At 35.9% G+C, this 14,379-nt stretch overlaps 1 protein-coding gene across 4 annotated transcripts in view; it reads right to left on the reverse strand.

Annotated features, from left to right (window-relative positions):
* The window catches only part of MAP2K5 (mitogen-activated protein kinase kinase 5), a 266,747-nt gene that overhangs the window by 148,625 nt on the left and 103,743 nt on the right, over positions 1-14,379 (reverse strand). For all 4 annotated transcript variants that reach the window (XM_036843580.1, XM_036843578.1, XM_036843577.1 and 1 more), the window contains exons 12-13: positions 10,362-10,423; positions 4,521-4,569 (exon numbers count right to left, since the gene is read on the reverse strand). In XM_036843580.1, coding sequence (XP_036699475.1) covers positions 4,521-4,569; positions 10,362-10,423 — 111 coding nt within the window. The remainder of the gene's footprint in view (positions 1-4,520; positions 4,570-10,361; positions 10,424-14,379) is intronic.

Consider the following 14,379-nt stretch of genomic DNA (forward strand, 5'->3'; position numbering starts at 1 on the left):
GAGAGAGCAGTTAATGCCAGGGCATTCTCACATCTTCCAAAGAAATGGCATAGGTGTTAATCTTGTATTTATGTTTGATGTGGGTAATGATGGCTGTGACTGGAGCTGTAGGTTTATTAATATGCAGGGCTCTCACCTCATTAGTGGCGATGTATGTTTTGAAGTTAAGCTGCAATGTTTGCTGTAATGTCGGATCTGGCCTAACAGACTTTCTCACTGTTCATTGTCTTTGTTTTTACTCAGTCAGTACATGCTATGCTCACAGGGCTCACACGAATGCTTTTTAATAAAGACAATTTTTCCACAGTAGTTTATCTTGGTGGAAGTTTCAAACAGTTTTAATAATTATTTCCTCATGTGATACCACATGTTTATCCTGAAGAAAAGATTTTCATAATTTTTCACCTAGTAATACAAAGTATAATAAACTCTCTCCCTGGCTTGATTTGGGAGTGAGGTATGCTTATTAACAGGATAAAGTGGTTAATTCTAATAACAGTTATTATATAATTAAAACATACCTGCATTACAAATATTTGATAGTTTATAAAGCACTTTCACATATATCATCTCAACCAGATCTTAAAAAGAACAAAATAAACAAAAGTAAAACCTGGTTGAATATAACATTTGATGATCCACTATGAATGGCAACTGATATACCTCAATTCCTAAAAAAATTTACAGTTTACATAATACACAAATAAACTAACCTGTACCAGACTAACAAGCTTCATGGGATGGATGGGTGGTCTGTCGCTGCTTGTTGCTCAGATTTCACTCTGCTCTACAGTCCTCATGGGGTTTGCACTATAGGAAAGACTCGATTTTCAACAGCTTGTCTGGAAGTCATTAACTATATTTTATAAATTCCACTATATATATATATATATATATATATATATATATATATATATATATATATACACACACACCTATATATACACATGTATATACCTATATATACACACATATACGTACATATATATACACATACACACACACGCACACACACACACACACACATATATTTACAGCTACAAATCCAGGACCACTGTACTTTAAGGAAGCCATTTAAATGTGAGAAACAGTTTATCCTCTTTTCTCATTAGATAACTGAATATATATCCATTTCTTAATATTTTAAAATTTGTGTTCATAAGTACAAGACCCTGGTCTTTAGGGGCGGCATTTGGTAGGGAAGAAAATGACAGTCAGAGGAGAACACAGGTACTTAGACCGAGACAAAGGAGAAGGAGGCTTAGATCACTCATTAGTGCTTCTCTTTCACCATCTTTTCACTCTGTCTTCTCACAGCACTTGTACCGGGCTCCCCCTCCCGCAGAAGGACCACTGTCTTTGATTTGACAACGTGACACATATTCACCTAGAACTCCCATCATCATTCAAGAAAGCAAAAATGAGGATATGTGCTTTTAAGAAGGTACAGCAATAAGCTTACATAGCAAAAGTCTATAAACAAGTATATTACCTATTTAATTGCCTTAGCTGAACTTAAAAGCTCCGATCTTTAATTGAACTGATCTAAAAAGGTACAATTTTTTAATCAAGGATAAAATTAGATAGCTTTTTGGTAAACAAAAAGGCACCTTTAATCTTATTTTTACGAAATCCAAGTTATTAAATATAGACAAAACCTCTAAAATATTAAGTTAACAACTACTCAATCTAGAGTAAATTTCTCATGACAAAGCTTTACAAAATTCTTCAGGGACACCTGGCTTCTTCTACTCTTCAATAAAAACACGTACTTTTAAATCTGGAAGGTAACAGTTTCCACAAATAACAAGGAAACTCAAAAGCTAAACATATATGTTTAATGAGGTATACTACCACAGCATACTATTTGTATAGCTGAGTACCCATAATTACTGGGGAATAACTGTTCATCTGCACTGTAATTCATTAGTCTTTCCATCTAGACAGATGCACATTCACTTACTGGTATTTATTTAAAACTGAACATATACACACTATTACATACAAAATAGATAACCAACAAGGACCTACTGTATAGCATAGGGAACTATACTGAATATTTTGTAATAACCTATAAGGGAAAAGAATCTGTATACATGTATAACTGAATCACTTTGCTGTACCTAACAACATTGTATACCTGAAACTAATACAACATTGTAAATCAATACTTTAATTAAATAAATAAATTTAAAAAACTGAAATCCCTTGAGAGGGTTAGCTGGCCCACTACCACTATCCCCACTCAGCCTCTCACAGATATCTTCATTCCATAACCAGTGGCATTTTATAGTGGTTACTCTCTGTGGGAACTGGACTGGCCAGCACAGACTAAAAAGAGAAGTACAGGCTTAGGATTCCTTTTTGAAACCTCTATGTCCAAAATCAGTCAAACCACTAAGGCCCTCATACGTCACTGATCAAAGAACCCTTCTTAGCCCAAACTGCAACCACAGCTGGGGAGAGGGACCTACCCACCTCTGAGAGGCTCTGGTAAACCACACTTGCCCACAGTGATTATAGGGTGGTTGCACAGGACTCTGACGAACACTTTAGACTTTATTTTTAGATCCAGACATAAATCCATTTGAAACATGTCCATCAAGATGCCATTTTGAATGAAAAATTCAATTATTCCTCCAGATGAAGAGTAAAACTAAAACCAATGATTTTAAAGAAGAAAAACAAAGATGACTGCAGAATAACTGAATAGTATTTTCCTATCTACTATAGTTCTTAGTGCTACTAAGAGTCCTCACAGAAAGTTATGGCTAGTGAGAATTCCTTATAAACCAGAATTATGCTGTGTGCCCACAGTAGAGGATGAGCCTAAGGATCTCTTTAATAATATTTGCAGGACTTCCCTGGTGGTCCAGTGGTTAAGAATCCGCCTGCCAATGCAGGGGACATGGGTTCGAGCCCTGGTCCAGGAAGATCCCACATGCTGTGGAGCAACTAAGCCCATGCGCCACAACTACTGAGCCTGCGCTCTAGAGCCCACGAGCCACAACTACTGAGCCCAGGTGCCACAACTACTGGACCCCACGCACCTAGAGCCCATGCTCCACAACAAGAGAAGCCACCACAGTGAGAAGCCCGCGCACCGCAACTAGAGAAAGCCCATACACAGCAACGAAGACCCAACGCAGCCAAAAATAAAAAAATAAATAATAAAAATAAATTAATTTAAAAAATAACATTTGCATTTCCATGGCAAGGTCCTTTTAATGAAGGCTTTGCTACTGAGCATTGATGACTTCCTTGAGTTCCTTTGTCAAATGGATAGCAGATGTCCATAAAAATCAATAAAGTGACAAGAATTGACCACGGTGTTAATTCCTACTAAAATGGCTATAACCACTTTATGGGTTGGTGAGTGTGGGGAGGTGGGAATACAGGGAAGCAATATAAGTCATATTATGTTAACGACCATTCTCTCTTAATCTTGGAGGAGAAAATGCTCCATTTTTTCTCACCCACCAGATGTATTCACATGCTTATTTATTCCCAGGAAGAATAATACACACTCAGCTCACTCTCCCTACATCTACATTGTATACCAACTATATACTCTAGAAATAGATGGACTGGCTTTAAAGAAAAACTTGGTTTATGATTCCATTTAATCAGCATAAACACCTTGAAGAACTGAATTGAAAGTTTTGCTTGTCAAAATCTACATACCCTTTTCAAAAGAGGAAGGAAGATTTAAGCACAAATTTGGAATCACTAGGATATTAAAACCACCACAACAAAAAAAAAACCCTTAGTGACAGATGTGATACTACAATTGAAGACATCAGTTGTTTTCTCTCTCTCATACCTCATACCTTAAAAAAAACACACAAAATTTTCCTTTCATCACATCTAATGTGTATGTTGCTGCATTCTCCAAATGTGCATAAAGCTAGGCTGAGCAGACGTGTAAAATTAAACAGTAGTTAGTAACATTAGGCCAACTTCCAAATGAATTCAGACATTTTGGGAATATTAAAAAATGCAAAGGGAGGTTCCTTTTGCAACATTCAACAGTTATCTGATTATTCTTCTCATGCATTCTGTTAATAGACTAGGAGACTAATTGCTGATGCACTTACCAATCCCTTATTTAAAGTTTCACTTTCAAGGTACGTAAAGCACTCTCTTAAGGAACAGTGCATGAGGATATTTGAAATGTTAATAAAAGGAAGGGATGCAATTGTATAGAAAGGGAAGGTTTTGCAATTAACTAGAGTTAAGAAAAATAAGATCCTGTCATTTCCAAATACTATGAAACACCGTTTTACATGTTTGGTAAACATTATTCACAAAAATACAATACCAAGTTTATAATCTAAATCAGAGTAGTTAAGGAAGAAAAAAATTTTTAAGTAACATTTATAAAGCAGCCATCTTACTGACTACCAAATATATCACCTGGCTTAAATATTAGATCATTTATTCACTTTAAAAATCAAGGTATAGGGAGAGCTCCCCACCCTACCCCAAATTAAGTCAGAGCTTGGAAGCTCAGTACATACCTCTATGTAAAATCTTTAAACTCCACAAATAAGTAAGGCCTTTAACGACCTAAATTGAGAAAGAGAAAACAGGACAATGATGGTTTTTATAAGGAACTTTCCACATTTAAACACATAATCATATCAGCCGTAATTTATTCCTTCCAAAGTCTGTTAACCAACACTCATTTACTGAACACCTCCCATTTCTGTGTCAGGCGCTGTGGGGACACCGAATGTATAAGCTACAGGTTCCTTCCTTTAATGAGCTCACAGTGTTCTGAAGATAAGGTACGATGAATGAAAGAAATGGATATGTGTGCACATAATATGACCTGGAAGTCCATTGACAAAGTTCTCAGTGGTGGTGTGGGCAGAAAGGAGAGGGACAGGAAAAAGGGACAAAGATTTTCACTTATTTTCTATACTTCTGTACATGAAAAAAAATTTTTTTTAAGTCATGACATTTATGACCAAGGAGAGACATTTTTTAAAAACTTAACTAATGAAGGCAATGGGTGGACTAAAGACTGCTTCCCCTGACAGTAGTCAGGAAGGCTTTACCAAAGTGCCAAGCCCTGAGTAACAGATTCAATTGATGTGAAGAAAAGTGAAAAAAGCATTCAAGCCAAGGTAAAAATATATGATCAGTGTTGGGGCGGTGTATTCTTCAAGAATATCAAGGTTGTGGAAGACAAACACTGAGACACTGTTCTAGATTAACAGAGACTAAACAGACATGACAACTAAATGCAACGTATAATCCAAGACTGGATGCTGGACTAGAAAATTTTTTTCTTTTGGTCTATAAAGGGTATTATTGGACAACTGGCAAAATCTGAATAAGGACTGTTGATTAGATAATAATGATGTATCAATGCTCATTTTCTGATTTTGATCCATATACAGTGATGATGTAAGAGAATGTCCTTGTTCTTAGGAAATACACACCTGGAGTAATTAGGAGTAAAGGGTCATGATATTTGCAACTTATTCTCAAATGTTTCAGGAAAAAAATCTGTACATATATATTTAACCAAATGTGGTTAATTGTTAACAATTGGGGAATCTGGGTGAAGCATCTTTGGGAATTCTTAGTATTACTCTCACCAGTTTTCTGGAAGTTTAAAATAATTTCAAAATAAAAAGTTTCCCTCAAATATTTTAAATGCTATTAGGGTAGGAAACAACAAAGTATATCAAGATGATGATCCTCACAAGCCAGTCTGACTGATGCAAGTATGTGTGGAATCATGTAGACAACATTGAAAGGGCAAGTAAAAGAAATAAAATGAGAAAATACAAACATCTGAGTTAGATTTTAGATTTTTTTTAATTTAACAGACTGAGTTAAGAGTAATTAGTCGAATAAGGTACTGAAGAGAAGATGTTTCCAAGACCCTAAGTACAGGGGTTGTAAGTGCTACCTTCTGTATGGGAAATTTAATCATTAAAAGCTTTAAAAATCTTTATATAGAAATTGCTGTAAAAGGAGATGCATATGTTTTTATTCATACCCACTGACCCTGTATGCACATGAGTGTGAACTTACCAATTTCAAGGTTGACTATTTATAATTAGGTATCAGATACAATGAACACACCACTATTATTAAAAATTTACTGTAAGAATTTTAAGGTACCCATCATTATAGAAATTTTTAGGTGAGTCAGTAATACAAGAAAAAGAAAAACTACCATTATGAGAAGTAACTGAGTAATTTACATATCTTGAGAATGATGAAAAGAGGGTTGGAGCTAAATATGCAAGGATTTTAGTTGATCAAAAAAGACCAAGGGCAATATTAAAAATAGAAATGCCAAGGGAAAAACCCAATTTCCAAATACTAAAGGTCTAGAAGAAGATAAAATCTATATCAACTAATGTTGAGCAGAAGTTAACATATTTTAATTGTTCTCACTGAGTGGAATGTACTCTTGAAAAATTTGCTAACACATTATAATCAATTCTGTGATATATTTTTCTATTTTAAGAGAACAGAATACATATCTATAGCAAATGATTTCTTCCAGGATTCAGACTAAGTGGCATTACTATAAAACATATGTACTCTGAACAGTAAGATAGTAAAAAAAGAAAATATGAAAATAGGAATAACTAACACAGAAGGAAGAAACAGGACAAAAATATTCCCTTAAATGCTTATGAAAATAACATCAATAATAAAAACAATTTTTTCTTCGAGTAGTAGGACAAGGTCATCTTATTTAGCTGGAAGTAATCACCCTCTGAGCTCTGGAAATAGGGTTAAAGTTCTCAACTTATAAGCTTAGTTGCATATTTTAAAGCTCTCCCATTAAAGATAACTCACCACTGAAAATTAGTCCCACAGAAAATGAATAATCAGAAAACACACAGGGGAAGGAAATCCACCATATTCAGATTATCAGGCAGAGAAAAAGTAAAACAAATACTGATTTTATGATACTTGCTAAATTTATAAGTTTTGTTGGAGATTCAAAAAGAAAATATTATTCTTCTAACTTTATCAAAATAGACTACATTTTCCTTTAGAAGAAGAATAAACCATGGGGAGCTAGAAATCTGTCCACTGAAAATCTAGAGGGTATTATTGGTATTCAGTAAGCTAGGTTTCACAATGACTTGACAACGCCTTGACACTAAAAGTACTTATAGCTGCTGTCAGTCACTCACTCCTTGACATGTCAAGTGCACAGCCTTTCAGGGACAACTTCAATCAACATTAGCACTCAAAATACAGTACACAGTGTCACTGCTTCAGAAATGAGAGGAAAAATAAAATGTGTTAGATGGCAGGGAAAGGCAGAAAGGCATTCCTCTTTATAGGAGACCAGATTCCAGTGGAAAGTAATAAAAATCACTGAGCAAGCTCTAAGGCTGAAATCAACCAGTTTATATGGATTTCTTTTTCTGGGAAAATATTCTCTTGCCATACATCCATCAAGAGAAAATTTGAACAACATACCATAAAGGCTGACAGGGGTCTATCCTGTAATGAATGTTGGATCTGTGGACCTGTATAGCACGCCAGACTATTAGAACCTGGAAAATAAAGTTACTTTGGGGAGGAAGAGATGCCTAGATGTGGTTCTAAGACATGAAAAGAATCTGAAGCAGTTGTATGTGTTACTCTAGTATTCTCTCATTCATACTTCTCTTTTTTACTTTTAAACCTCATTCTCCCTTTCATTTCTTCCTCTTCTTTTTTCTCATTTTCTTAGGAAAGCAGAGTGAAAAGGTATGGGGCCTGGAGTCAAACTGCCCTGGGTTCTAATTATTACTGACTAGCTACATGATATCTCTAGGCAAGCTGTTTAACTTTTCTACACCTCATCTTGCACTTGTATAAAATATGTACAACCATCTGTAGAGTTACTGTGAAGGGTAAATGACATAATATTTGTATATAAAACATTTATCAATGATTTTCATAAAGAAGTACTCAATATACACCTATTTCCCTCCTCTCTCCTGATTCTGTTCCTTCTGACTTGGCAAAAGAACCCATGTGCTTCCTTGGCCTCCCTGAGGGAACTCAAGGGAATGATGTTGATGCTGTCTTCAGAACACTAGAGGAGTGATGGTCAAGGATACTGGGAACCCAATCAGGCTGTGAGAACATTTACTTTACAAATCATGTCCTACAAACCATCAATCTGCTAGTCTTATTATTTTGATTGGTAGAACCCTTCCACTGGTGTTTGTTAGTTGCAGCAAAGGATTATCCAACTCTGTAGTCTACTAAAATTTCATTAAAAAAACACACTTTGGAAGTATTATACAAGCTTAGGCCCTAGCAGAGTTTATAAAAAGTAGCAGATGAAGAGTAAAATTATCAAAACCATTTTTTTTTTTTTTTACTCTGGCCACAGGCAATTTTCATTACTATGACCTGATAAGCCATAAAAGCTGGTGATATTGGACACATTTTAGAAAAAAAAAAAAAAGCCTCATTTTTTAAAATGTAAGGGTTAAATGCAAATAATGATTTGGGCTAGCACTTATTTCAAATGCCTTTCACTAAAATCACTGTCATATTTTCAATTAGGTAAGCCCTGCATTGAAGCTGGATTTTTTTTTTTTTTTTTTGCTGACTCCATTCACTTCACAGGCTTCCCACTCCAGTAGAATTGAAAAGACCGATGGCCTTGTGTGGCTGCCCTACACAAGAGGGAGGCAAGATTTATGAAGCCCAGGAAGAACAAGCTTCTCTACTGAAGAAGGCAGATTCCTATTTTAGCCAAGTTTGATAGATAATTGAGTATAGAACTCATACTTTTTGCTTTTTCAATTGGTATCCCTCCTTTTTTTTTTTGCCCTTTAATATACATGTTTTCAAACTTTAGAGCTAAGAACTGCCAAAAGCCACAAAGCATTCATTTCCCCCCCCCCGAGATTAAAAGAGGAAATGAAACATTTTTATTTTCATCTAAAATAGTGCTTTAAGTAGTCAAATTTCATACTCATCTACCTAAACATGTAGATTAGAAGCTACTTAGCAGCAATAGCATCAGGAAAAAAGTTCTCATCACCCTGCGCAGTTCTCACTAATAATTAGAAAGAAAAAAGGAAAGCTGTGGGCTTCCCTGGTGGCGCAGTGGTTGAGAATCTGCCTGCTAATGCAGGGGACACGGGTTCGAGCCCTGGTCTGGGAAGATCCCACATGCCACGGAGCAGCTGGGCCCGTGAGCCACAACTACTGAGCCTGCGCGTCTGGAGCCTGTGCCCCGCAACGGGAGGGGCCGCGATAGTGAAAGGCCCGCGCACCGCGATGAAGAGCGGTCCCCGCACCGCGATGAAGAGTGGCCCCCACTTGCCGTTAACTAGAGAAAGCCCTCGCACGAACCGAAGACCCAACACAGCCAAAAATAAATAAATAAATAAATAAAGTAGCTAAAAAAAAAAAAAAAAAAAAGGAAAGCTGTGAATTACAATGAACTAAGACTAAATAAGTGTCCACGTTGGATTAAAGGGTTTGTGTTGTCAGTTTGATGTATAATGCATGTGAAAATCAGCCATTTAATTAAATGGTACATGGCGTAATCACTTTGTTCTGCACTAAACTGCTTAAGTTATCAGAGCGCCTTTAGTTTAGCAACTGTTTACTATTACACCACCCACGACTTCTCTTAGACACTGTTTAGCCTATGTTATTCCAAATTTGAAATCTGGAGTTTATATAGTAATGTTAGTTTAGTTGATATAGTTCATCAGTTTAAATTAGTGAATATAGAAAAAAGGAAATCACAAAGGGTATAAACTCCAGATATACATGGTGAAAAAATTAAAAACCAAGTACATAAAAAGTCTGCAAAAATCTTTAAGACTAGTGTAGTATTTTCTTATGGATCGTTTCATTTTAATAATTTAGGCTTTAAAAGTATTTTCTAATCATATGCCTATAACTACAAAATGTCCCTAAAACAGCTTTCTTTCCGAAGATCGTGGAAATTTTACTGGTTAACAAGAGTAGTAAGGTCCCTGCAAACACATGAAACTAGAACAGGTCAGAATATGCAGGAAACTCCCTGGCAGTCCAGTGGTTAGGACCCGGCCCTTTCACTGACAGGGCCCAGGTTCGATCCCTGGTCAGGGAACTAAGATCCCGCAAGCCACACGGCGTGGCCAAAAAAAAGAATATCCATAAGCCTGAAAACTATCATGTGTCTATGTCATTATTGTAGGTTGGTCTATGAAAAGAAGAAAGGAAAAAAATGATAAGAGAGTTAAGAAGGCCCTGGCAGTCAGCATGGATTGAAGAAAAAGAAAAAAAAAAAATCCTGAGGATGTAAGGAGAATAATGTTTGACTATAGAGATTAAATCACCCAAATTTCATTGAGTTGAAGCCATATACTCACCGCCACTGCAATTCTTCCAAGGACATGCTCTGGAATTTTTCTATATACATCCAAAGATCCCCCTGTAGAAACAAACATGTTGTGTTACAACAAATGAAACTACTAGAAAAGTGCACTGGGCCCCTCCTCTGTGGATCCATTGTGAGACTTCTTTTTCTCTACTGACATCATGCATTGGATGTCTAGAGTAAAATTAGCTTTTTAGTCCAATTTTATCAATATTTATGACATAATCATACTTCCAGATGAAGCATAACTAGATACTTTCATTTTATTCTCAAGTGTATAATCACATACATGTAAAAACTGAAGGAACGTAGTGAAGGACAGGCTAAGAATCTGTACTTTATGTAAACTTAAATACATATGCAAAACTAAAGATCAATAGGACAATCATATCTAGGTATCTAGCTTGTGTTAACAGTTTTCTCAAAGGTAAACCAGGACCCTATCTTAGAATTTTCATATTAACCAAACAAAAGCTGGTGCGTATAAAGTTCAAAATACACATAAAAACTAATAAAGTAAAATAGTAATGTTAACATCTATCTAAATGAATGTTACCCTTCAAATTAGGTACCATGACAAGCAATCAACATATTCCAAAGATACTATCTTAGAACAAAATGGTTTTTTCTTTCTTGGAAATTCTCTTTGATACAATTTTGAAAACCACTTTATGAGGCTAAAAAAAAAACTCCTTATGTCATAACATTTTTTCACTAAAATGGTATTCACTAACATCCTTCACCTTTACCAAATTCAGCTTTTGGTGGTTTCCAAAAAACAAAATCACTAGATTGTGAACATGATAAAGGCAGGGGTCATGTTGTTTGTTTTTAATTTTCATCAACCTAGAAATCAGCACAACTAACAGAGAGTACATATTCAATAAATATCTGTCAGATGAATAAATAAATAAATTTAAATCGCCATGAATTTTACCAGCTAGGTTAAGTTGCTCTGAAAACAGTTTCAAAAGAAGGGACTGCAAACCATTTGCAGCAACAATAACATCATTAAAATAATGGCATAACTTCCCCAGGAAACTATTTCAAAGGAACCAGTATTCATTTGGAAGTATAAATTTGAGTATGTTTGTTAAATTTTTAATCTTGATTTTTAATCAAGTAGTATAAGAATTTCAGGAAGATATGCAAAGAACCACTACTTTACTCATATTAATGATATGATTATATGAGAACTATTTTAACCACATGTAATAACCTTTCTTTGAGTCAAGGTGAGGTGTACAGTCTTTCAGCTCCATAAAGGAATTATCCAATATATTTGAGAAACAATTTTTGTTTCTATCAGAGGCTAAAAATTCATATTTAACAGTTTTACCACTAGATGCTTTATAAGTATGCCTCGTAAGATGTTGACATGGAGCATATTATCCTTTTCAAATGCAGTTAAGTCTATTTTGCAAATATAAATATTTTTATGTCAAGTTTTCCTAAAGCTGAACAGAGAAAAAATTATTTTTCCCTATAAAAAATATTATACCAATATATATTCCATATATATAAAGATACTGGTTTTGTATTTATCTTGTTTAAAGCAGGAAAATGATCACTTCTTTCATTAACTTTGGCTTGTAGTTTCCAGATTCTGACAAGAAGCTGGAAAACCACAGTGTTAGTAAACCTTATGCTTTGGTTCTGGGTGCTACCAGGAAGAGAATGAAAAAAAGACACTTCTGCAATGAGGTGAGCCATCTTTATTTACTAAAATGGCATTTTTATTATAGATGCAAGAAAAGTGAAAACACGGTAGAAAAAACATTTCATGTTCTCATCGATCTTTCAGATGAACTGGCAGTTGCAAGGATGAACAATCTCAAGAAGATCAAGCTTTACATGGTGGTATTTGGAATCCTCAGAAATGTAGTTTAGTGGGCCAATCCCTTATGAAGTGAACAGCTTGAGTGGCTCAAAACTAGGAGGTGCAAATCTATTCACATACACTACTAAGAAGTGCTAAGAGAAGATTTATTTTTACATAGGCTATAAATCAGGGCTTAATTAGCTAAATGGATAGTAGTCAACAAGCTAAATCAAAAGACCAAAGATTACATTACTACCATTATTAGTGGAACAAGCCAAAAAAGAATCCCATTTTGAGGTAATTCACTGATTTTTCTAAATATCTATTTAATCTCAGTTATATCCCACTCTCCTTAGTTATCCATATGGGTAAATCTTCACATAGCTGGCTTTGTGTCATCACAGATTTATCCCGTCCTTGACATAATCATTAGAGAGAGATACTGTCGGAGGCAAAAAAAAATTGTGGCAGATCCACTTAGAATCAATAGTTCCTACTAAGCCGGATGAGTTCTCATGCAATTAAAATAACTCTTTATCAGGCTAAAAATGGCAGAGGGTTTTCAGTTGAATTTTTACTGAGTTTTACAATCATTTCTATCCTATAGGCCTAGGCAATCTTTAGACTCATCAAATCATCAAACATTAGTGCTGGAGGGACCTTAAAGATCAGCCCAATGACTTTATTTGACAGAGGAGGGAAACTGAGTCCAGAGAGGTGGGTGTTCTAGTCACAGCCACGAGTCAGTTGATACCAGAACTTGGAAAAGATCTGAACCTTTGAACTGCAAAGATCTAAAAGGTTTCCCCATAACATCACATAGCTTGAGAATCACACGTGAACTTTTTAGTCTCACTGCAATGTGATATTACTATGTGACACATACTCAGAGAGACAGTTTAATCTTAGCTGAGGCATTGGTATTCAAGGCATATAGATACTCATTTATCTGTTGAATGGTTGCTTTGAACCTTCTCCTCATGATTCCAAGGTCACTGGTTTACTCTCTGTGACCTGTCACTTCCTCGGGTTCCCTGGCCTCAGATCATCCCTAGCCAGTCATTTCCTTGCATGCCACTATCCACCACGGGAACCGGGAGGAAGAGTGCTAACAGAATAGCAAAAAATCCATGTCAACTGCCAAACAACTACACATTTCTGTTGATGAACTGGGGGTATCATCTTCATGTATTTAAGCCAAAAGAACTCATGGGGTAAGGTCTGTGCTTATCCTAATACAGGGCTACAATATAAAGTAGTGTCTTGCATGTGGGATAAACAGATATGTAGTAAATGAACAAGCAACATTAGTTTCATATTCATCCCAACATTTTCCTTAAAATGATCATGATTATTATTAATACTAACAAAATTGAAATCTGGAGCCACAAGCAAAAATTTCAGAAACTCTCTTAGTCTCTTCCAGTTGAAAAAAATAAAGAGCCATTTCTTTCTTTGCAACATGGGTTTTGGGGGAAACAACTTATTCCCATGATGGTAATCCAAATACATGTACACAGATTCTGAGATGCTATATTTGGGTATTTCTGAGTGAATTTAATTTTGACTTAATGAGAAGGCCTATCACATCACTCCCCTACTTGAAACCTTCCAATACATCCTAACAAATTCAGACTGAAACATAAATTCTTCACCATGACTTACAAGGCCTACACAATCTAGCTTCTGCCTATTTCTCTGGCCTCCTGTCTGGCCCCAGGTCCTCTCATCACTACTCTCAAGTCACCATGGCCTTCCTGTGGGGCCTGATTACACCAAGCTTGCTTCCCACCTTAGAGCATTTATACTTGATCCTCTGCCTTGAAGATCTTCCCCATGACCTTCCCTGAGCTGGCTCACCGACATTAAAGTCTCTGCTAAAATGCCACTCCCATAAAGAAGCCATCCCTTGGACTTAGAGACTGTCATACAGAGTGAAGTAAGTCAGAAAGAGAAAAACAAATATCGTATATTAACGCGCATATGTGGAATCTAGAAAAATGGTACAGATGGACCAGTTTGCAAGGCAGAAATAGAGACACAGATGAAGAGAACAAACCTATGAACCCCAAGGGGGGAAAGTGGTGGGGGGGGTGAGGGTGGCGGTGGTGGGATGAACTGGGAGATTGGGAGCGACATATATACACTAATATGTATAAAATAGGTAACTAATAAGAACCTGCTGTAT

The sequence above is a fragment of the Balaenoptera musculus genome, chromosome 2 (genome assembly GCF_009873245.2).
Source record: "Balaenoptera musculus isolate JJ_BM4_2016_0621 chromosome 2, mBalMus1.pri.v3, whole genome shotgun sequence".
Taxonomy (NCBI): Eukaryota; Metazoa; Chordata; class Mammalia; order Artiodactyla; family Balaenopteridae; genus Balaenoptera; species Balaenoptera musculus.